The sequence below is a fragment of the Clarias gariepinus genome, chromosome 2 (assembly GCF_024256425.1).
Source record: "Clarias gariepinus isolate MV-2021 ecotype Netherlands chromosome 2, CGAR_prim_01v2, whole genome shotgun sequence".
Taxonomy (NCBI): Eukaryota; Metazoa; Chordata; class Actinopteri; order Siluriformes; family Clariidae; genus Clarias; species Clarias gariepinus.
In genome coordinates this window covers 23,096,931-23,120,932 of record NC_071101.1, presented here as the reverse complement: position 1 = coordinate 23,120,932, position 24,002 = coordinate 23,096,931, and the positions used below count along the sequence as shown (strand labels likewise).

Sequence of the window (24,002 nt, the reverse complement as noted above, 5' to 3'; positions counted from 1 at the left end):
TGACACTTATCGATCGTGTTGTGCGCTGCTCTCTTTCTCTGGGACGCAGGCTTCTTATGTAGACTTGATCTCTATCCAAGGCCGCTGCTGGCCAAATGGGTGCCCTAAGTATAAATTTACTTTTGTGCCCCCTCCCCCAAATATTACGGAAGTAAAAATAAAATAAAACAAAAACACCTACAGTACTATAGGGGCCAAAATATAACTTTATTCGTATAAATTTAAATACATAAATAAATTGTATCATTTATAAATTACAATTGTAGCTCTACAGCAAAAAATACAAACTAAAATTACACTTTAAAAAAACATTTATAATGAATAAAATAAACAATAATACACTTAAATAAAATCAACACCGTCATCTGCTGGAGCTTTCCAAAGTTCAAAATTTACCATATGGTTATTATTAATCAATAATCATAATTGCCTCTGTGTTTTAGAATAATGCATTTTCAGTCATTTTGTTTATTTAGATCTGCTTGTATTCATATTAAGAAAGATGCGTTAGTCGTAAAATTATTACCGACATTAAAACACATTATTAACGTCGACAGAATAAAATAAGGTTTCACAAGATTAAGAATCTACTTGAAAGTGATGCGTGGGCCTTATCTTGGGATTTTTTTTTCTTTCGTTTCTTGGCGCCGGACTGTTGATGTCTCTTTCCAGGACCAGGCATATTGTTTAATTATTATCATTTTTGGCCAAATAGGCAGCCGTAACAGAGGTGAGGGTGCGCGCATTATCACGTGCGCTTAGCCTACTCTGCGTTTACCGTTAAATGCAATATATAAGTTTTTTTTTTTAATATGTATATATTATTAATATTAATTTATTATTATAATATATAAAAAGATTTTTTGAGCAGCTGGGATGGTGCCCTCATGGGAGTTGGTGCCCTATGCAGACTGGGAACTCTGCTTATAGGGAGCGGCGGTACTGTCTCTATCTTTGTCTTTGCCTTAGTCTCTGTCTCTTGGCCCTAATACTGGAGTGTCTTCCTGGGGCCTAAATAAACACGCTGCTGAAGAGTGATGGCACAGGGGCACAGACCTTGGCTGGTCCTTAACGAGGCTGGGGTCTTAGCCATGGACAGATAGTGCCAGCGGCAACCATATGTTTGAAGCTGAGGGAGGGGCAATATGGCGTGTGCCTACTGTAAATCATTTGTTGCTTCTTGCTCTCTCTGGAGTCTCTTGCAAGAGCTGCTTGCCACCCATGTGAGCCCACTTTGCCCACCGCCACTCCTTACCAGTTTGCCTGCATGCCAGCAGGCCTTTACCCTAAGACCTGCATGTCCCCAGCGAGCCCCAGTTAGACCAACCCTTTCAATTTTTTTTTACAAAGCTGTTCTCCAAAATTAAAAATATTGTCCACCATTTTTTGTGGCATCGACGATGCCCAAACAATACTCAACCCCAATCTGTATAGGGATGATGAATGTTGAATCATGAGGAAAATGAGCTCAACAACAGAAGACCATATCAGGTATCCTGTAAGCCAATAAAACAGAAATCCAAAGCTACAGTAGGTACAGCTTCACCAAATCTAAATGAAAAACATGATCTAGTTCTTTTCTGCAATTTAAGTTATTTGAGAGATGGCCAAATGTGTGTTATTTGTGAGCTAGCCATTTTCCTCTGACCTCTCTTATCAACAGGGTATTTTTACACACAGAACTAATATTCGAACTTATATTCCTAATATTTGAACATCAACTGAAGCTCTTATCATGATTTATTGCACTGCATGATTTATGACTAATACATATTTGGCTGACTGGAATAAGCAGTTCTATAGGTGTTTATAGCGCTATGGCACTGTGCGACATCTGACATGTAGTACTTTTCTCTCATCTCTCACGCAGCTGAAAAGTAATATTGGGAGCACAGACAGTCACACAGGAGAGCATCCATTTATGTTTAATAAACAGATGGCTGCGGTAAGTATATATGGGGTGGTCATGTTTACATTTATCATAAGTACTTTCTACTGAGCGAGCAGAAGCTGAAACGAAAGCATACAGTACATCATGGCTCTTATTGTCTGTTCTTTGTATGCGTGTGCAAATATGGTCAGGTGACACGAGTGAGATAATCAGAACGGAATGCATTTCAGTTAAAACCAGACTAAATCTGTGTTTGGGTGTGTTTGCAGGTTGTGCTGCCAGATAGCGAGATGGAGACTTCTGCCCAGATAAAAGCTCAAGTTGAGAGGTTTGCCCAATCGCCTGCATGTGCATGCACTTCCTTGCCGTTGCGCACTCGTACCAAGCATTGTTTGAACACAACAGTGTGTGACTCATACATTGATTATGCTTCAGCAACATAAAATGCAAAAGGTGGTAGCACTTCATACAGTAGTTTTGAAATCTCCAGTATTGTTCTAGAATGTAGAAAATAAATCATACAAAAAAAAAAAAAAAATTAGAATGTGTCCAAACCTTTGAATGGTACTGTACTTCCTTCTTTTGTTTATATAAATGTTACGTAATGAATAGCTTAGTGTGTTAATTTCAAGACTGTTAACTAGTTCTGATCAAACCTGAAAAATCTAACTAGGTTAAGAGGACATCATTAATATATCAGGCAAGCCAGCTAGTTTAAAAGACATTTAAATCTGAGGCCTTCACATGATACAATTCCAATCCATCTGGCAACATCTGTATCTGTTACAATAATACAAATCTGTGGTCTCTAATCAATATGATATGTGATGTGACTGACTTTGTTCAGAATTTTACGTATTGTGATATCATGTTCCTACAGTGCCCCTAAAGGGACATGGGTGATCAAAAAAAAATAAAAAATAGTGTGGAAAAAGTTAGATCATGGAAAAAAAAGTCTGTTGAAGAAAATAAAATTGAGAAAAGAACGGGACATAGAATGCAAAGAAAAAATCTGGAAGGGGGAAGAAAAAATTGGTAGAAAAAACAATTGAGACCATGTGACTCACATATGGAAAGGGAAAGTACGTCAGTGAATTTTAGCCATTGTCGTCTGAAGTGTGAAGCATCTTGTAAACTTGCATTTGTGTGTAAAACTTGTAATAAAATTTAATTTTAATCATAACTTGTTTCATGAGCAGGCTGGCTTCCTGTAGAATTTCTCTTGACCTCAGGAATGTTTCTAGGTCCCCCAGCATTGCAGCCGTTTGACAGCACTAACATTACTTCAACTCAACAACGGCTAAAATGAACTGATGTATTTGCCCTTTTTAAAAATTTGGTGCTGGAAGACTGACACTAAAGTACAGTATGAGCCAAATGGTCACAATTATTTCCCCCTCTTATGTCTTTTTTTTTTACCTGTGTTGACAGGATATGTGTAGTACAGCAGGTGTTGGGAACGAGCAGCATCGTCATAGCACCATGAGGCCCCTATTATGCCATTTTAAAGGTTGCTAATATTGCTTAATGAGTCTCTTAAAACAGTTTTACATGTATGCAAGGTCAAAAAACACTTTAGTTTTCTCCAAAAATAGATTTAATTTTTTCCCCTGGTCTAAATGATTCGTAACGACTCGTGTGAAGATTCAATATGTCTAAACCCCTCCTTTCCGTGGGCCCTCACTGCTGTGATTGGTCAGATTGGCGTGGTCCTTTATGATTGGTCTTCCGCTACAGCGTGTGTCGGAAAACGAAACGCCAATTACCATAACTGAACAACAGCTCTGGAGACCCGTCAATACATAAAAAAGATGGCGTCGGTTTTACCGTGTAACGACCAGCTAATTTTATATTAACTGTGGCTAGAAAAATCGAGAGGTCTTTTATCTTTGTGTCGGTGTTGCGTTAACCCTAGAAGCGCCGAGCAGCGGTCATTTGACTGCAAGGGGGTAAAAAAATAAAAATACCTCACACTCGATCAAATTCCAGGAACCTCCTTTCATGACTTTTCCTAGTTCTGTGAGCTTTATCACCCTGTATGCTTACATTTTCAAAATCGCACCAGTAAAAGCCAGTATGAAGCTATTTTGCTCCTATTTACGTGAAATCGCTGACAGCTGCGCGCCGGTCATGCCGTTTCCTGCCTTTTCCAATCTGCGATTCTCATTTCTCTCAGCAGATGGCGCAAGGGATCCCGCATACTATCTATGCATCAATCAGTGCGTATATTTAACTATCTCAGGTTTCATTCCATATATGCAGTTATATATATATATATATATAAGGTGGTGTGAAAAACTATTTGATTTCTTATTCTTTTGCATGTTTGTCACACAAAATGTTTCTGATCATCAAACACATTTAACTATTAGTCAAAGATAACACAAGTAAACACAAAATGCAGTTTTTAAATGATGGTTTTTATTATTTAGGGAGAAAAAAAATCCAAACCTACATGGCCCTGTGTGAAAAAAGTAATTGCCCCCTGAACCTAATAACTGGTTGGGCCACCCTTAGCAGCAATAACTGCAATCAAGCGTTTGCGATAACTTGCAACGAGTCTTTTACAGCGCTCTGGAGGAATTTTGGCCCACTCATCTTTGCAGAATTGTTGTAATTCAGCTTTATTTGAGGATTTTCTAGCATGAACCGCCTTTTTAAGGTCATGCCACAACATCTCAATAGGATTCACGTCAGGACTTTGACTAGGCCACTCCAAAGTCTTCATTTTGTTTTTCTTCAGCCATTCAGAGGTGGATTTGCTGGTGTGTTTTGGGTCATTGTCCTGCTGCAGCACCCAAGATCGCTTCAGCTTGGGTTGACGAACAGATGGCTGACATTCTCCTTCAGGATTTTTTGGTAGACAGTAGAATTCATGCAGCAAAACAACCCCAGACCATCACACTACCACCACCATATTTTACTGTTGGTATGATGTTCTTTTTCTGAAATGCTGTGCTCAACTTTTGTCTGATTACTGCCACACCTGTTTCAATCAAGAAATCACTTAAATAGGAGCTACCTGACACAGAGAAGTAGACCAAAAGCTAGACATCATGCCAAGATCCAAAGAAATTTAGGAACAAATGAGAACAAAAGTAATTGAGATCTATCAGTCTGTTAAAGGTTATAAAGCCATTTCTAAAGCTTTGGGACTCCAGCGAACCACAGTGAGAGCCATTATCCACAAATGGCAAAAACATGGGTGTTGACTACAGAAATTGAACTCAGGTGTGATAAACCACAGTTAAGTTATTTTTTAACAAGGGGGGGCAATCACTTTTTCACACAGGGCCATGTAGGTTTGGATTTTTTTTCTTCTTAAATAATAAAAACCATCATTTAAAAACTGCATTTTGTGTTCAATTATGTTATCTTTGACTAATAGTTAACGGTTTTTTGATAAGCAGAAACATTTAAGTGTGACAAACATGCAAAAGAATAAGAAATCAGAAAGGGGGCAAATAGTTTTTCACACCACTGTGCTTCCGTGAAATATCGACAATTCGCCATTCATTATGGCGTTGATAATCAGCGATTATTAATTTTATAACGTTTTAAGAAAATTCATTAGTTTGTTCATTCTTTTAGAAGCTTTCGTTAAATTATCTCTAAAACAATGTAATGACCCGTCCTGAGGATAAAAAGCCTCATTGTGTTTTGAATAAATCCGATCTACCACAGCAGATAATAAACTATGCTATGTTATAACCAAAGCAAACACCACGATTATGCCTCGTTTCGTTCAGTGTTGCTAGACAACGGACCACGCGCCTAATCGGCGGGAAAGTGGTTCACTTGGCCGCGGTGTATTATAAACCTGCAAATTGTTTCACTGCTTATGCTCATGTAATAAAAGCGAGGGAAATGTGGAAGTGATGTGTGGCCACTGAATGAGAACTAAATCAAAGATTTTTGGTAACCACACTGAGTGTAACATCTGCATAGTGACACTAAACAGCTGAACAACTTCACTTTTCCGTTTACCTCTGAGAAAAAAAAAAAGCTGTAATTTGTTTGTTTATATTCAGAGTAACACCTTCCAACCACCTTTCATAGTCTATTGTTAGTTTTAGTGATTTGGCAGAAACTAATTATCACTACATAAGTACCCCAACACCATTGATCATGAGTTTCAGCTGAAACTAATTCTATACATGCAACAGAAAATGTAGATGCAGATTTCAAATGTATAAAGATACATGCTATATATATATATTTGGTCTGTATCCACACTCAGCGGTCACGGAGTGAAAAAGACTTTGAAGCAATTTCTATATTAATCTAATCTTGAACTTATCAACATTGTTTCGTTCAGATTCTGCTTCAGTGTGTTTCTTAATCCCCACCCACCCACCCACACACACATATATATATATATATATATATATATATATATATATATATATAATACTTTTCAAATAAAATCGCTATTACTTGACCCTGAAGTTAAGTTTAGCACACAAAAAACTGAAAAGTCCTTTCTGGTAAATCAACTGCATATGTAGTTTATTTACCGCAATTTATTAAAAAAAATGAATATACATTGTACAGTTCAAGGTAAACACGAGAAAGATTACAAAAGAAAAAACAGTGTCTTCTTTATAAACAGCTTAGTATACTGTGCGTCAAGATGCTGAAATCCCTTCAATTTTCCCCCTCAATTTTGTGCTTCCATTTCAAGTGGAGAGATATTTGACCGACAGCCTAGAACAGAAGAACTGTAGGTGTGATCACAACCCCCTCCCAACGACCGTGCTATCAATCACTGACTACCACAGAAGTTCCCTCCAATGTATGCTGATGTTTTGCAAGTATTTTTGCAAAACTATGGCACTCTCTTGAGAGGTGATTGGAATGTGTTATTCATTCATTTATTCTATACAAGGGCACTAACTACACAGACCAAACTGTTACCCTCTTGTACTCTTATAAAAAATCTAAATATAAACAAACAAAGTACAGCTTTTTTTATGTCAAATTCAGCGGACGTAGACTCATCGCTTTGCTTGTTATAACTGAAAAAAACGGTGCAACTGCTTCAGGAGAGGTGTGTGTGTGTGTGTGTGTGTGTGTGTGTGTGTGTGTGCGCGCGCGCTGCAGCCTGTGAATGAATACGCACAGCAGAGGGACAGATACATGAGGGACATCTAATACCGTATTGTGTAGTGTCCCTTTTTCAGCAGATTTTTCTGCTACCGCAGATCAGTTTATCAACTAATATATTAATTTTAGGAATATATTATACATGTGCAGACATTTAGTTGAGGGGGCGCTGCCCCTTTTGCCCCTGAATAGAGCCAGCCTCGATTATACACACACACACACACACACACACACACACATATATATATATATATATATATATATATATATATATATATATAGCATGCATCTTTATACATTTGGAATCTGCATCTACATTTTCTGTTACATGTATAGAATTAGTTTCAGCGGTAACTCATAATCAATTGTGTTGAGGTACTTATGTGATAATTAGTTTCTGCCAAATCACAAAAACTAACAATAGACTATGAGAGGTGGTTAGAAGGTGTTACTCTGAATATAAACAAACAAAATACAGCTTTTTTTCTTAAAGGTAAACGGAAAAGTGAAGTTGTTCAGCTGTTGACAGAGAGCTCAGGGGAGGTGTGTGTTTGTCTGTGTGTGTGTGCACGCGCGGGCGCGCGCCTACTCCTTGTACTTTTATAAAAATTCTAAATATAAACAAACAAAATACAGCTTTTTTTTCTCAGAGGTAAACGGAAAAGTGAAGTTGTTCAGCTGTTTAGTGTCACTATGCAGATGTTACACTCAGTGTAGTTAACGAAAATCTTTGGTTTAGTTCTCATTCAGTGGCCACACATCACTTCCACATTTCCCTCGCTTTTATTACATGAGCATAAGCAGTGAAACAATTTGCAGGTTTATAATACACCGCGGCCAAGTGAACCACGTTCCCGCCGATTAGGCGCGTTGTCCGTTGTCTAGCAACACTGAACAAAACGAGGCATAATCATGTTGTTTGCTTTGGTTATAACATGGCATAGTTTATTATCTGCTGTGGTAGATCTGATTTATTCAAATTTAATATTTTTTTTAGCAATAATTTCACAGAAGCAAGTTCAGAACTAAATCGCTGCTCCTGCACCACCCGAGACGTTCAGAAGCTTCAAATAGAATGAACAAACTAATAAATTTTCTCCATATGATATAAAATTAAGTAGAGCTTTCTTTTTTGTTATAGTACAAAGCCCCTAGATGGACAGAGGAGGAAAAACGGCAGAAAAAAGTCATGCCAAAAACTTTGGGTTATAATGCAAAACATGACTTGTTTTTTTTCTACCGTTTTGTCCCTCTTCCTTTGTCCCCTTAGAGACTCTGTAGTAGGTTTTCTCAGTTGAATATAAAAAAAAAAAAGATATGAATGAATGAATGGCGCATTGTCCAAATGCAAGTTGATCTTGGAGCTAAACTATTTGCTTTGGGTGAAAGCGCCATTTAGCGATCGTTGTGTGTCAGCAGCAGCTTCCCATTCAAAACAATAGGCGGTCAAATGACCGCTGAACCGCGTTATAAGTACGTGACACTGGCGCGGCGCTTCTAGTGTTAAAAGGCCGGTGAGCAAAAAAGACAAACATAAACAAGTAGATAAAGCAAACGTGTATTATAAAAAACTAAATAAAGTAAATGAAAAGGTGCACTACAACCAAAAAAAGATATAAACAATATGTACAAACTATATACAGTGGAACCTCGGATTACGAGTAACATGGTTTACGAGTGTTTTGCAAGACGAGCAACAATTTGTAATAATTTTTTACTTAAAAACGAGCATTGTCTTAGTTAACGAGCACCGAGTATCATGTTTCACGCAACGGCAACCTGAGAGAAGGGGAGCTGTAAAGCTGAGACCTATCGTCTCCCCTGCTGGGTCTTAGTGCTTGCAGTGTTTTTAAGTGTGCGTGTTTGTGTCTGTGTAAGGCAGAGAGTTTGTGTGTTTGTTTGGCAACCTGAGAGAAGGGGGCCGTAAACGCGAGCGAGCCCCCCTTCATCCCCCCTCCTCTCAGGTTGCCAAATAAACACACAAACTTCTCTCTGTCGCGATTGTTTTCAAAGGTAAGGAGCTGTTTAATTTGTTTTTTGTTGTTGTTGTTTTACTTACAGCAGTGATCCTGTTAGTATGCGCTCACGTGAGTGTGACTAGGAATGTTCCTTGCTAATTTTTAAATAGTTTTAAAAAAGGTCTATCCGTTAATGTGTGTGTGTGTGTGTGTGTGTGTGTGTGTGTGCGCGCGCGCACATTTTACACACATACACTCTGCATGCACAAACGAAAACCCTTATCTGTTGGGGTTTAATTTTAAATTTTTTTAAGGTAAAGTACAGGTTAATTTGTTTTATTTTTACTTTATATTGTGTATTAATTATATTTATGTATTATTTTTTTTGGGCTGTAGAACGAATAATTTAAGTTTCCATTATTTCCTATGGGAAAATTAAATTTGGTTTACGAGTGTTTTGGAATACGAGCCCACTTCCGGAACGAATTAAGCTTGTAATCCGAGGTTCCACTGTATAATAAACGGTATGTGTATGCGTGCGTGAACGCGAGTGAGTGAAAAATGTCTGAAGTCCGTGTTTATTGTATGTGTGTTAGAGGAGTATGGTTCGGTCTCACTGGGGTTAATGAACTCTGGGAGGCCGATGACGGAGGGTGAGAAGTCCGGGTAATATGTCCAGTCAAAGATAATTCGAAAGAAAAAGATCCACAGCAATCTCTCCTTCTCTTGCCCAAACAAATAACACCAGCGCTGGTCCACTATTACTGCTCCTCCCTAGTGATGGGATAGACGCTATGCAGTGCAATAGATTCAAAAGAATGAACGACTCAGATTGGAAGGTATAAGAGGTGAGCTGCTTATTCTTTTTATTATAGTATGTCTTTAGTTACATTGTAATATTGTCATAACTGGAACTATAGCCAAAATTTGTGTATGTAGACGTATTGGGGGTATTTTTATTGAAAACGCAACATTTTAATTTATTTCTGATCAAAAGAACGAAATGACTGAAATTACTCAAAAAAAGATTTGTTCTTTTTGATGAAAGAGATTCAAAGAACCAAGTCCCGAAAATGCTTCGAACTTCCCATCACTACTTCCCCCCGACTATGGCTCTTTTGAAATATTTAGTCCGTTTTAAGAGGCCAGCTTGGGGGCATCTTAGTTTATCCTGGAAATAATCACTGGGAGGAATGATGAGGTGAGATTTGTAGTCAAATATTTAAAACTCAGATATCACACACCAATATTTGAGTTTAAATTATTCTGAAATATTGATAATTACCCCATTTGTCATGTGTGGACTATATTCCATAGAGTTGCAGAACATCCCTCTGCTTAGACAGTGACATCACTATTTTGGATTTACCTTTAGTACAAAGTGTGTGTATGTGTAAAGCTACGTTGACTTATGTTATTCATATAATACCTACTCACAAAAAAACATAAAAAACAAAGCCGGCTGCAATAAATTTCTCTGCAAAACAGCTTTTACTACAAACACTTTCACACAAGAACATTATCACACGAACAATTTGATAGAAAACAAAAAATATTTAAAGTTTTTAATATATACTGTAGATAAAATTAGAATAAATAAAATGAAAATGTCTACATACAGTCCACTATTACTAATATTACTACTGTAAACTTTGCAAATAGGACATCAGCCCCTTCAAGTTTTAAATGAACACAAAATGCAGTTCCTTACTTTATGGCTTTTTTTGCCTCTTTTCTTGTCCTTGGGGAAATTTGCTCTCTTTTTGGTCATGCCTGGCCAGGCAATGTGGTGGGCCCAGTGAGGTCAGAGGCTGTAATGGCTGCAGTTGCACTTGATGTGAAGGCAGAGAAGGCAATGGACACATCAGTGTCACTGTTGTTGTCTGAGTCTGATGATTAAATTTTATTTAATATTTACCGGAAGTCAGAGACAGTGAACGGAAGTTGCGCAGAGTGGTGCGGCGGCAGGAAAAAAATAACCAGGGATAGAGAAGGTGTGTTGTTTTGTGTCGTCACATTAATCACGCTAAACAGCTATAAACTCTTGTTCAGAGTTAAATAAAGGAAAATAGTATTAGAAGTAGGTGAAGAAAGCTCCACACAGACTTTGTTGAGCGGGAGGATTGCTGTTTTGCAGAGTCGCAGTACTTCTCTGATCTCGGTCAGGTCTTAAGAGAGTGAAAACAACATTGACGTCCTCCGTAAGGAACTACAAAATTAAAGATGGCGAGCCACCAGCTGATCTTTATGAAACTCAGCCGCTGAGTGAGGAATCATTGGGGTAGGAGGGTGCCAATCACTTGGAGTGGCACCCACACATCTACAAGCACCATTATAGGAGGGAAACTAATGAAAATTTCACTGGGAGAGATGGAACTTGTGTAGAGAGTGATCACTGAACTTTTTATTTTGTTTAAAAGAGCGCATTTTTTGTTCCATATTTGTATAGCAATTGTGTTGCGTGTGATAAACGAATTAAGACTCTAACTGTTCAAATCACTAATTGCGTGGTGTGTTCTATTGCACTAAACATCTCAGCTCCATCCGAACCTAGTCAGATAGGTGTGCTCACAGAGGGTGGGTAACATTTCCTTATTGTTTTGATATAATACTTATTTATATTGGAGCCAGGCACGATGCAGGACGGGGAAGGCTGGCTGCTTGTGTTTGGGGTGTGTGCTTTACCGATTGCAAGTGTACCAACACAATTCTTTCTTGTAGTGAGTGCATGTCATTTAATGTGATGTGAATTTGGGTGGGTTTTGGACAATTTTCTGAGCTGCAGCCGGCCTGCTTTGTCCTGTAAGTCTCCCCCCCCCTTCTGAGGAGTGTTTTTATTGAGTAATGGTGAAGTAAATTGTTTATTGCTTCTGTGTCTTTTGAGAGCAAATAGTTGTTGTTGTTTGTTTTTAATATAAAAACATCCCTTTTGTATTGGTACCCACATCTCAGTTGATCTTTATTCTTGCCTTAGATAGGTGGAGCTTACCTGTGTGTCTTTATGGAAAAATGGAAGTAGGAAGGAAATCAGGAGACATCAGTTTTCGTTATTTTACAAAATCTGAATATATTCAGTAAAGGTATGAATTATACTCAAAGTATCTAACTATGAAGCCTGATTTAATTGGTACCATCTAACATTTTATTTTCTATTTATTTTATGTTTTGCTGGCGAAATACATTTTAGGCAGAGACGTCTACTCGGTCTTGTTATTTTGTTTTAAAACCCCCAATACAGCCAATTCCCCCATCAGCGAAACTTTGATAACTTCACACCTATCGTGAATGAAAGGTAAGAAGAGGTATTACAGTAACTGGGGGGTCTGCGGGTTTCGGCTCGAGGTGCGCTGTCACTTTGTATTCTGCGAATAGACCATATATTTGTTTGTTGCATTTTAGGGGAAGTATGTCTGCAGTTTTATCGATAAATCTGCTCATATCTGCACGTGCGTTTATCAGCCTTTTGATCAACGGCACTCACTTTCATTTTGCAAAAGGCAGTGTTTATTGTTTTCTGTATGTTTAAAGTGCATACACACACTCATCATGATATATTTTTTTTTTTACCTGAAATTTACCTGAAACTCTGAGGCGCTGTATAGGCCTTAAATCAAACTTTACTCATGCACACACATATGAAACAGTCACACATACATATATGTACTCCTAACTGCTCAAACAACTACATATGAAATGCGCGCATATACAGTACACCTATGAGATGCGCGCACATACACACAAACTCTCCGTATACACACAACTGCACAGAGTAGCGAACTGTAGCGATGTAGGGAACTAGTGAACAACTGATCTGCACTTTAGCGGAAAAGGGAATGAAAAATTATCGCTTATTACAAAAATGTAAATCGTATATCGAAAAATGTATTGTCATTACATATCGCTGGAGCATGAAAAAATGTACCTCAAATTTTTTAAATAGCCTATATTTATTAAAATCATTATCAAGGACATCATATAAATAGGACACAATAATTTACATTTCAACTTAATTTAGTATTATATAGGCTTGTAATCTGTAAAAAAAAATGTATAAATAAAATAAGTACATCTCCGTACATCTTGTAAATTAATCAAATCATTTTCGATAAGTTATAAACGTTTCAATACGTTATAGATTGTATAATGGTATTAGTTTTTGTTCCAATAAATGTTCTGTATTTAATATTCGTATCATAATATTTCCACAGCAGCAGCGACAGGTATCTGACACTAAACAGCTGAACAACTTCACTTTTCCGTTATGGTAACATAAGCACCTTATGTTACCATAACGGAAAAGTGAAGTTGTTCAGCTGTTTAGTGTCACCATGCAGATGTTACACCCCGTGTAGTTACCGAAACGAGGCATAATTATGCTGTTTGCTTCGATTATGAAATAACATAATTTATTATCTGCTGTGGTAGATCTGATTAATTTAAACACAATAATAAAGCTTTATATCCTCAGGAGGGGTCATTACATTGTTTTATCAATAATTTTACGGAAGCGAGTTCAGAACTAATCTAAAGCACTGTCACACTAAAAAATCATCCGAGAAGTTCATTTCTAATGTTAATTCCCCTTATTTTATACAGTACATTAAAAAAAACTTATGTGGCTGTGCTATAACCGTATCAATTCAAGCCGGAGTCTGACGATGAAACGGTTGAAGTGGCACATCGACAAGAAAGTGTTTCGCGAGCGCGACTGGAGCAGGATGTTTCTCAGTGGTAAGTGTAACACAAAGTGTTTAAGGGAACCCGGCATGAATGCTCGGTTACATTAACAAGATTGTGGTAACGTTAATTGTAAGATGGCAGGCTAGTTGTTTGCGATGTAGAATGTGGCCGGACATTATGCAAATATGTTACGTAGTGACGTGAATCCGTAACAGAGAAAAAATAGATTTGCTAGCGACTCGTTTAGGCGAATGTGAGTCGCCTTTTTTTTTAATAGACAAAAACTTAATTTATCGTGCACTGTCGGCGTCACAGATAGTGCAGATAGTTTATGTTCACATACTGTACAGTTACATGACACACTGCATGAAAGATCATATTAGATGAAGCATAATAGGGGCACTTTAAGAGAAACAAACTTACCAAACTTTTGTTTGGTTACAATCAATAAGGAGAATGGTGTTCATGTAACTTGGTTTGTTTTACTGGTTGTTCAGAGATGCCTGGGGCGGCATATTTGTTTAATGCTGATCACTGGTATAAATCCTTGTAAAGTCCAGCACTATTTTAATGTAGCCTAAATGGCAGAGGAGAAGCATTGTACATATGACTGCCCTTCTGCACATGCTGTTTGTTTATGCTACCAGTTTCCACAAGCTTCCACATCATCTTCATGTGGTAGTTGCCTTAAATGAACTAGCTCCATTGACCAGTTTTAGAGAATCCAGATGTTTTACATTTCTTTTCTTTATATAAGTTGCAGTCCCCTGCAATTTTTGGAGTTTTAACAATACTGTCATTGTTCGGTATGTTGGCATTGTTTATATAACGACATTATTCTTTAATACGACACAAACATATGATAATTATACAGATTATTACAACTTATGAAGTGTATGATTTATGCAGTGTAGTGATAGGCTTTCGCATAGAAACCTTGTTAAAATATAAATATAAATAGTGTTTGCTCCTGTGTGCACAGAATGTCCAAGACTCTGCAGGACACATTTGCCAATCTACAGCTGCAACGAAAAAACCATTTGTTATATGAGAGAAATTTGAAGGCGACTCAGCTGAAGAACGGTTACCGTGAGGAGAACTTCCAGCTACGCTTAAAATTCTTTGGCAATGACGAAGCAGAGAAGGTACCAGCTTCACCCTTTTACACATGTTGCCACCACAAAAGGTCATAATGTGTGTTCATTTTTCTGTGTGGTGCGTTACTTTTTTCCGATTGGTATGGTGAAGGGGAGTACATGGCCAAATCTTTCCACTGGTCAGATTGTAATGTTTCTCGTGATCACTTGATGTCATGTACATGCTGGAACTGGAAGACCTGCATTGTTTAATTGAGATTTCATATTTCATATTTGTTTGTGTGTGTGTGTGTGTGTATGTGTGTGTGCCCGCACGTTAGGACGCCTTTTTGTATAATCAGATGGCAACAACAAGGAAATCAGACTTTTTACGTTTGAGAATGACTGAAGCTCAAAACATTTTTGATCTAATTAAAAAATGGATCCACCAACAAGAACATGAATTTACGCTGCTTGGGGAAGCTGGACAGGTAAGTTGTAGTTGTCTGGGCCCTTGTAATCTCAATAGTTTTTGTTTTGTTTGGTGTTGGTTTGTTTACACACATCTGGTTAAGAAATAGTTTTTTTTTATTTTCTTGTTTAATGGATCTACATTCTTTTGTAGAAACAGCAAAGAGAGTTATATAGTTAGCTAACTTGTTAAAAATAGCGCTGAGATTAATGGTCCCTACACCGCTCTCTCCCATCTGCTTTATGAATCTATATACCTTTTTGGTCAGTCACTCTCTTTCCCTTCTTTTCCTAGAAGGAGAGCATTGTATTGATTAAGGCTGCATGATTCTTGCTAAAATGTGAATCACAATTTTTCTCCATGGAAATTGAGATCAGGATTTTCTCACACGATTCTTATTTTTACATCAAAAGTGGATTTCACTCAAGTACAAGAAAAAACACCAGGACATTCAGTTATAATAAAGTGCTGGAGTAACAAAAATATTTGTTTTTGTTTTTTATTTTAGACCCCTTAAGCTGAATGAAGCTTTAAGCTGTTAAACATAAGATAATGTTAACTTAAAAAAAAAAAAAAAATAGAACCTTTGCTTTTTGCCCCAACTGGCACAGGTCCTTATACTGTAGGTACCGAGCCCCCCTGGGCTCATGTGGTTACAAAAATAACAAACTGAACAAACCATGCACACTGAGTACTAAACTAAACTTAAATAGTAATAAAACAGAAAGCATGGATTAATGGACCGTGTGTGCAGATTACTAAAATGAGCGCTTAAATTAATAAACTGAGATGTGTTTTTCTTAGCCCCACTACCGTGAAAACAGCATATTCAGAGAAAAACTCGCCCGCGAGAGGTTGTGCGCGTACCACTGAGCCTCTACGAATTCTACAATTTATATTATCGCTTTTAAATCCCGGGTATGGAAGAAACAGAGTATTTTCTTATCATAAAATGTGTTTTTATTTTCCTTTTAACGCTACAAATCCAACAAGTACTAACTGACTTCAATTGATAACAGTAGGTCTGCCTGCTCATTACACGTCACATGAGTGCTAGTGGAACGCAACCAATGAGGGAAAGGAGAGAAGTGATCGAGATTTAAGATTGATTGGTGAATTTATATAGAATAAACCTCGCCTCGTGCAATAATAAAGATTAAAGCTTTTTCTTATTCCGATTCTAATGATGCAGATAGTAGTGTTTTGTTATTGTGTGAGTGTGACCAATAACGTGTGAAAGCAGCATGATCTGAAAGCATGTTCTCAGAGAGCGAGGGAAAAACAAAGACTGCACTGAAATAAAAGTGAGTAGAGCTGATTGTGCAGACCCGCTGCTGTTATTTCTGTCTGTCTCACAACCCCTCCTCCTGCTGTCCCTTTATTCTTCTAACTTTTAGCTGTTTTAGGCCATGGTTTATTTAAAATGTTAAAATGCCAAAGTATTATTTAATTTCATATGGTCTGTAATAGACAAAAGTTATTATTTTTTTTTAGAAGTTGCATGAAGAAATAGAGATGACCCAGTAATCGATAGTAGTTTATATACAGGAAAGACGAATGTTAACATTTAAAACAAGGACATCATTAGTTGTGTGCCATTTTATTTGCTTTGCATATCTATAGAGGCTATACTGTATAAACTCTACACATGTCAAGATGAAGCTTTCTATTAAAACTCAAAATTTTTGTGAATGTGTGTGTGTTTGTGTGTAGGAGCTTAAAAAGAAGGCGAAGTGGGAAAGATTAAATTTGCAGTTGGCTGACCTGCAGCAACAGTGTGAACACATCAAATATCTATTCCACCTGCAGGATAAGGAACATAAACTAACATGCAAGTATGTATTAGACCCTGCAAATGAGATATATGCAGAAATACCACCAGTCGTTGTTAAGAATCTTTCGATGGTCGTTATTATTATTCGGGCACTCACATCCAGACTACAGTATGTAACTGTTTTTACCCACAAGCCATCCGTCTCGCATGCACACACACAGACACACACACAGAAGCGAACCAAATAAAATCAGGTCTGAACTGATAAACACTCACATGCACAAATCACCCTGAGTTTCAACATTCTTAAATTGTTCATACCTACCTACCTGAACTGCTCTTTGCAATATTTGCACAATACTTATTTCACTTTGCTATTTGCACACAATATTTTTTTAATCATTGCTGCTACTTCAGAAATGTCAGTCGTTTATTGCTGCTCTTCACTACCTCAACTACACTAGTACCTCATCACAAAAAAAAGAGAAAAACTGTAACGTGTTGCGTTGGTTTGTTTCATTGTTCCATTGCATCATCAACTTCTTTAGAGTTTCAGCTGACGTACAGACATTCTTACATTATCCTAAAAAATTTTTTTGATACACTTGGAAATTAATCTCCCCCTTTATGAGTTGTCATTCTCACATGCACTTTGTTGTCTATTGTTGTCTCTTTTTTGTATAGAAATTAATAGTTTTTTAGGTTAACTTAAAAAGGTAAATTTGTCATATCTGAGCTAGTCTGCTAATTAGATCTCTTAGTTAGCTATCTGGTTCCGGTATAGTGCGTTGTTAATTCATGTTGTGTTGTTAATTTATGTCGTTTCACTGTGTACTGAACTGTATATGGTTGAAATGACAATAAAAGCCTACTTGACTTGACTATTAGGAAATTAGTTTCTGTCTATATTTATGTATGTGTGTTTGTGTGTGTGTATATATATATATATATATATATATATATAGCGATTAGGAACAACAGCAACAACAAAGTGGTAGGCCACGTAAAATCACAGAGCAGGGTCAGCAGATGCTGAGACCCATAGTGCACAGAGGCCGCTAACTTTCTGCAGAGTCAATAGCTACAGGCCTCCAAATTCTAACGTGGCTATGAGATTAGATCAAGAACAGAGAGGAATGGTTCGGGGAATGGTTGTATATGGCCAAGCAGCTGCATCCTAGCTTTACCTCGCATTGTGCATTACTTTGCAAAGCATCACCTGCAGTGGTGTAAAGCATCAGCTACAGTGGTATGAAGCACACTGCCACTGGACTCTAGATCAGTGGAGACATGTTTTCCTGGAGTGACTTCTCTGTCTGGCAAACTTCTCAGTCTGGGTTTGGTGGTTGCCAGGAAAACTACTAATCTGATTGCATTGTGCCAAGTGTAAAGTTTGGGGGAGGTGGAATCATGATGTCAGGTTGTTTGTCAGGAGTTAGGCTCAGCCCCTTAGTTCCAGTGAAAGGAACTCTTAATGCGTCAGCATACCAAGACATTTTGGACAATTTCAAGCTTTATAAGAACAGTTTGGGTTTGTGTTTCAACATGACTGAGCACCAGTGCAGAAAAGTAAGGTCCATAAAGACATGGATGAGCAGGTTTGGTGTGGAAGAACTTGACTGGCCTGTACAGAGTCCTGACCAACATCAGTGTCTGACCCATAAATGCGCTCCTGGAAGAATGGTCAAAAATTCCCATAAGCACACTCCTCAACCTAGTGGTTAAACCTGTTATAGCTGCAAACGGTGGGCCAACATCGTATTAAACCCTGTGGATTAATAATTGGATGTTTTTCAAGTTTATATGAATGTTAAGGCCGATGAGCGAATACTTTTGGCAACAATTCTTATGGATCTGATAGATCCTCTGAAAGCTCTTTATGATGGGGCATGGCTTACATAAGTATATGCTTCTTGTGTGGAGCAAACTCAAAACGTTTGAGTGGTTTTTCTAAGTCAAAGTAGCTCTAGCCCACAGCTCCAAACTTATTTTTTAACCAGACTTCGTCTATGCTAATGCCTAACTCCAATTAGCTTTTTGAGTCCATTAACTTAAGGCTTCATTATTTTTTCCACTAGAACTATGAGGTTTTTTATACATTACATTTGTCAATACTTTTAATTTAGACAAAGATCAGATCACATCCTATGACAAATGAATGCAGAAAATCATAAAATTCCGAAAGGTTCTCATACTTTTTCTTGCCACTGTATTCTAAAATTGTTAAAGTTTGAGCAAAATGTTATTTTTTATATAGACTGGTTCACGCACTACTGGCTGCCTACCACCACCAGTGCCAGACCCTAAGGGCCGCAGGCATGCCTGTAGATGCTGACCAGGAGAAGCTGCTGGAGAACCTCTTGCAGAGAGTTGAGGATGACGAGGATGACGAGATGACGGAAGAAGTTGAGTGTGACACCTGTCTACTACCCATTTTGGAATTCTCACACCCCACTCTTGATCAAAGCACACCATGCAGTAAGTGGTGCAAATGTAGTCAAGTGCTAATGAAATGTTAGGGCTAGGCCACCTGGCATCTATTAAACTTTCACCTTAAAAATGCCCAAGACTCCTAGCATTCTCACCATTTTACTCCTTTATTTTATGTTGTCATTTCACTTTTACAGCAACATCAGAGAACAAGCCAAGCACTTCACAGGGCATTTTGCCTCAACCCCACAATCAAAGGAAACAGAGAAAAATGAAAATAAAAACAGAAAAACGTTGGAAGTGACCGAGAGATAAGCATAAACTGGCCGATAAGAACAGGTGATTTCCAGTCTTTCTACATATATTGTAATATATATATATATATATACACTATCGTTTAAAAGTTTTAGAACACTTTCTAACTTCATGATGGTTCCTGATTTTTATTTCTTTCTACATTGTAAAGAAATGCTAAAGGCGTCCAAAAAATGCATTAATCTCCTTTGAACAGTTAATATTGAGATGTATCTGCTACTTCTGCTCTGTAAAGACTTCATAACGCCTCTAATCTGAGGTGCTGTTAATTTGTAATTTTTCAGGCTGATAACTCTAAATGAACTTCTCGTCTGCGGCAGTGGTAGGTTTTGGTCTCGCCCTCCTGGGATGGCCTTTATGAGAGCCAGATTCATTATGGTGCTTGACGGATTTTGGAAATGCACTTGACAATACTGTTTTTGCAAGAGCTATTACAGAAAGGCTGACCTCTGTGTCTTAAAATAACAACTAACTGTTGTTTTTCTTGTTGGTACACAATCCCATATCTCATATGTGTTATTTTATAGTTTTGAAATCCCCAGTATTGTTGTAGAATGTAGAAAATAAATCACTAAACAAAAACAAAGAAATTTGCAAGTGTTCTTAAACTTTTGAACGGTAGTGTATATATGTGTTGGGTTTGACACACGGAAGGAACACACAGGAACCAGAATTCACGAGCACGAACAATCTCGGCGTTTATCAAGCATGTATGCGGTCTTATGAAAACTACGCTCTTTAGCAGAACAAGCATTTCGGTGGCGACCCAGGTGAGTAAGTCGTCGCACAATTATGTTCTGCAGACAAGAGTTTCCTACTCATATACAGTGGAACCTTGAATTGCGAGTAACTCGAGCGTTTTTGAAAGACGAGTGAAGTTTTTAAATACATTTTAAATGAGTGAGGTCTTGTCATACGAATAGTATGCATGCGCTTTGTCTGCCAAGCGTCACGTGATCACAACTGAGCCAGTGGTTTACATTTCACAGGGTGTTTCCTACTCGGTGATGGGAACTTTCCTAGGCAAAACTCCACCATTCGGCACACCCTGCGAAGTCACAGTGCAGACATCACTTACACTATGCGTTACCATGGTAACATAAGCTCCTGTCGTTGCTGTCATGGAAATTTCACACTTCAGACTTTAAATATTGAATATTTATTAAAACAAAAACTGATACCATTATAAAACATACCACAGAAACATGTATAACTTGTAAACAAATTATTGATTAATTAGAATAATAATTGATTAAAGATGTACGGAGATTTATTTTTTTGTACAGATTACTAGCCTATATAATTCTAAGGATTTTCTGATTAAATTTAAATGTAATTTTTTGTGTGCTTTTAATATGATGTCATCCTCGATAATGATGATAAATATATAAATCCTTTTTTGAGCTCCATTTTTTTCACGCTCCAGCTAGACGCAATGACTGATGAGAATGTTTTCATTCCCTTTTCTGGTGAAGTGAACACATATTGTCGTTCCCTACGACATTCGCAAGTTCCCTTTAAACTGGACATTAAACTAAATTTTCACTCACTGCATTTAGGAACCACACTTAACATGGCTGAACACCCTGTGAAGTATATTTTGCAGGGTACTTCAGGCCATTTGGAACGCACCTTATCTCTCTCACACACTGCAGGGTTGTGGGTCTCAGTGCGCACCCGTACAGTCAACATTTGTATTGAGTAAAGTAAAAGCAAGTGTCATTAGAGAAGTTCCTAAGTCCCTCTCTGTCATAGAGCAGAGATTCCGTTTGTTTGTGCGCATGTGCACGTGCGCGAGTGTCATTAAAGAGGTTTCTTGTTAAAGAAGTTTCCCGACAGGAATCAACAGCTGGAACTGTGGAGGAGTGGTAGACGGATACCGTTTTCTGAAGCGATTCTGTTGTGGACTTGCTCTGGTGTTTTGTTTCATTGTTCCATTGCATCATCAACTTCTTCAGAGTTTTAGCTGACGTACAGACATTTTTACATTATTCTGAATAATTTTTTGATACACTTGGAAATTCATCTCCCCCTTTATGAGTGCAAGCTAGCCTGGCCCTGATGCAGCAAAGCGCAGGCCCAAATCATGATGTTTCCTCCACCTTACATAACGGTTGGGATGATGTTTTCATGATGATATGCAGTGCCCTTTCTACATCAGATGTAGTGCTGAATGTTCTTTTCAAATAGTTCAGTCTTAGTTTCATCTATGCACAAAACATTTTGTGTTTCCATTCGGTCTCCAACTGTAGGCTGAATTTCTAAAGTATTTGGAATCACTTTGTAACTCTTTCCAGTTTTATGTAAATCAACAATTGTTGATCATAGATAGGGTTGGGTATCTTTTGGTTTTTTTTTATACCATATAGGACATCAGCCCCTATAAGTTTTAAATAAACACAAAATGCATTGTAAATAAATAGAAAGCAGTTCCTTACTTTAGGGCCCAGTGGGGTCAGAGGCTGCTGTGGCTGCAGCTGCACTTGATGTGGAGGCAAAGGAGGCAATGGACACATCAGTTTCACTGTTTTGTTTGAGTCTGGCTCTGCTCTCAAACCTGTAACCTGCAGTGTTGGGTGTTGAGTCAGCCTGTGTAAATTATTTGTTGACCCAGACTTAAATAAAATAACTTTTTGACAAATGCTGCATTTAACCTTACTGTTTTCTTCGCGAGAAAAGTGCACCCAAATGCTCCTCCTTTTCCTCTGGCTCATTTTCAGACGTGTCACGTGTGTGTCTTCTTCCTTCGAACGACCCGCTATTACTGACGTTGGCACTGAGACAGAGAGGCACTCGCACGTGTTTTTTGTTTGTTTGTTTTTTAACTGGAGTAAGCATGTGATGGCTGCGTGCACAAGTCATGGCTCCGCTCCTACCCAATGACAGAGGCATGCAGGTTTTTTTTCCCACTGGAGTACTTACGTGAAGGATGCATGCACAACTATCATCATGCTGTTAGGCAGTATAGCACCCCTGCGCTGGGTGCGCCCCTCCCCCTATAACTGTTCTGTCTCGCGGAGGAGCTAATTTGTGGGCATCTATGTGAAACACGAATAGGAAAATAAGAACGACAGAAAGAACGGCTCCCCCCCAGCCACGACTTGGCTCCCATCGTTCATGTTTATGAGCCGTTCAAAAGAATCGGTTCGTTAGCGAACGTCACAAACCTAGTAAGAAGCTTTCATTCACAAAACAATCAGCGCGTTGCACATCACAGAATAACTGGCGCTGTTTCCCTTTCGCGCTCTGCGCTTGGATCCACCTCGGCTGCTCGGACCGTGACACCCTCGACTTGCTCACAATCTGATCATTTTGATTCATTGACACATTTCCATAATTTTCTTTTGATTTTGTAAAGCTACTTTGCGACAATGACTAGTGTTAAAAGCGCTATACAAATACAGTGCAGTTGAAATAAAACGGTACCAGTGCCTAACCGGGACTGTTTTTAAATTGGAATGTAAAAACAAAACTTTTTCACTTAAAAAAAAAAATCCATATTAGTTGGATCTACATTATTAACGCTTTCCGACCCGCGATCGCGTTCATTTTCTTAATCGGAAAATTCTTTTTTAAATGCAGTCCTAGTACATACCGGTTATTTCGGTACCAACTCATAGATCCTCTAAAAGCTGTTTTTGAGTGTATTTTTACATGCTATGTTTGGAACATGTTTGTCATATGTCAGTGTGTAATTATATTAAAACCTCACTTTCAAGAAAATATGTAAAATACTAAGTAAAAAACAACAACTTTTTTTTAACCTACATATTTTTCTAAATTAATTTGCTAATTGGTTCTCTAAATATTGCCAAATGAAATGTGAAGTGATCTAACCCTGATGATTGAATTGCCGATGTAATTTAGCTGATAAGTCGGTGTTTTCTCTGTGTTTCAGGTTCTTTTGATATTGGAGGCCAGGAAGAGATTAGTTGTTAGTCAGTGTTTATTGTTTCTGTTTCACATTTTGTCACAGTTTATTGTTATTGTTTCACATGTTCAGATGTTTGGAAGTGATTTACATTAAACAGTTGAATTAAAGAAAGAAAATTCCTTGCCAGGTGGTGACAGTTCTGCTTCCACATCACATTAGAGCTAGTGCACACCACTTATGTAAGCAAAGATTCAAGATGAGTTTAGGAAGGAAAGTGTTTGCTGTGGTGCTCATGTGGTCCACCATAACCACTCTTTACCAGCAGCTTCAGGCAGACCAGCAGCACTGCTTCCTGCCCGTCCCATTTCTCACACACACACACACATACTGTACATTTGTGCCAGGATTATGACACATCATCATTCT

The 24,002-nt window shown here is 37.9% G+C and overlaps 1 protein-coding gene across 1 annotated transcript in view; it reads left to right on the top strand.

Annotated features, from left to right (window-relative positions):
- Positions 1-23,799, top strand: part of LOC128540563 (uncharacterized) — a 51,283-nt gene extending 27,484 nt beyond the window's left edge. The window contains exons 8-15 of the mRNA XM_053510727.1: positions 1,871-1,945; positions 2,161-2,219; positions 14,618-14,780; positions 15,053-15,202; positions 16,897-17,018; positions 19,215-19,435; positions 19,585-19,726; positions 23,601-23,799. Coding sequence (XP_053366702.1) covers positions 1,871-1,945; positions 2,161-2,219; positions 14,618-14,780; positions 15,053-15,202; positions 16,897-17,018; positions 19,215-19,435; positions 19,585-19,691 — 897 coding nt within the window. The 3' untranslated portion in view covers positions 19,692-19,726; positions 23,601-23,799. The remainder of the gene's footprint in view (positions 1-1,870; positions 1,946-2,160; positions 2,220-14,617; positions 14,781-15,052; positions 15,203-16,896; positions 17,019-19,214; positions 19,436-19,584; positions 19,727-23,600) is intronic.
- The last annotated feature ends 203 nt before the right edge of the window (positions 23,800-24,002 follow it).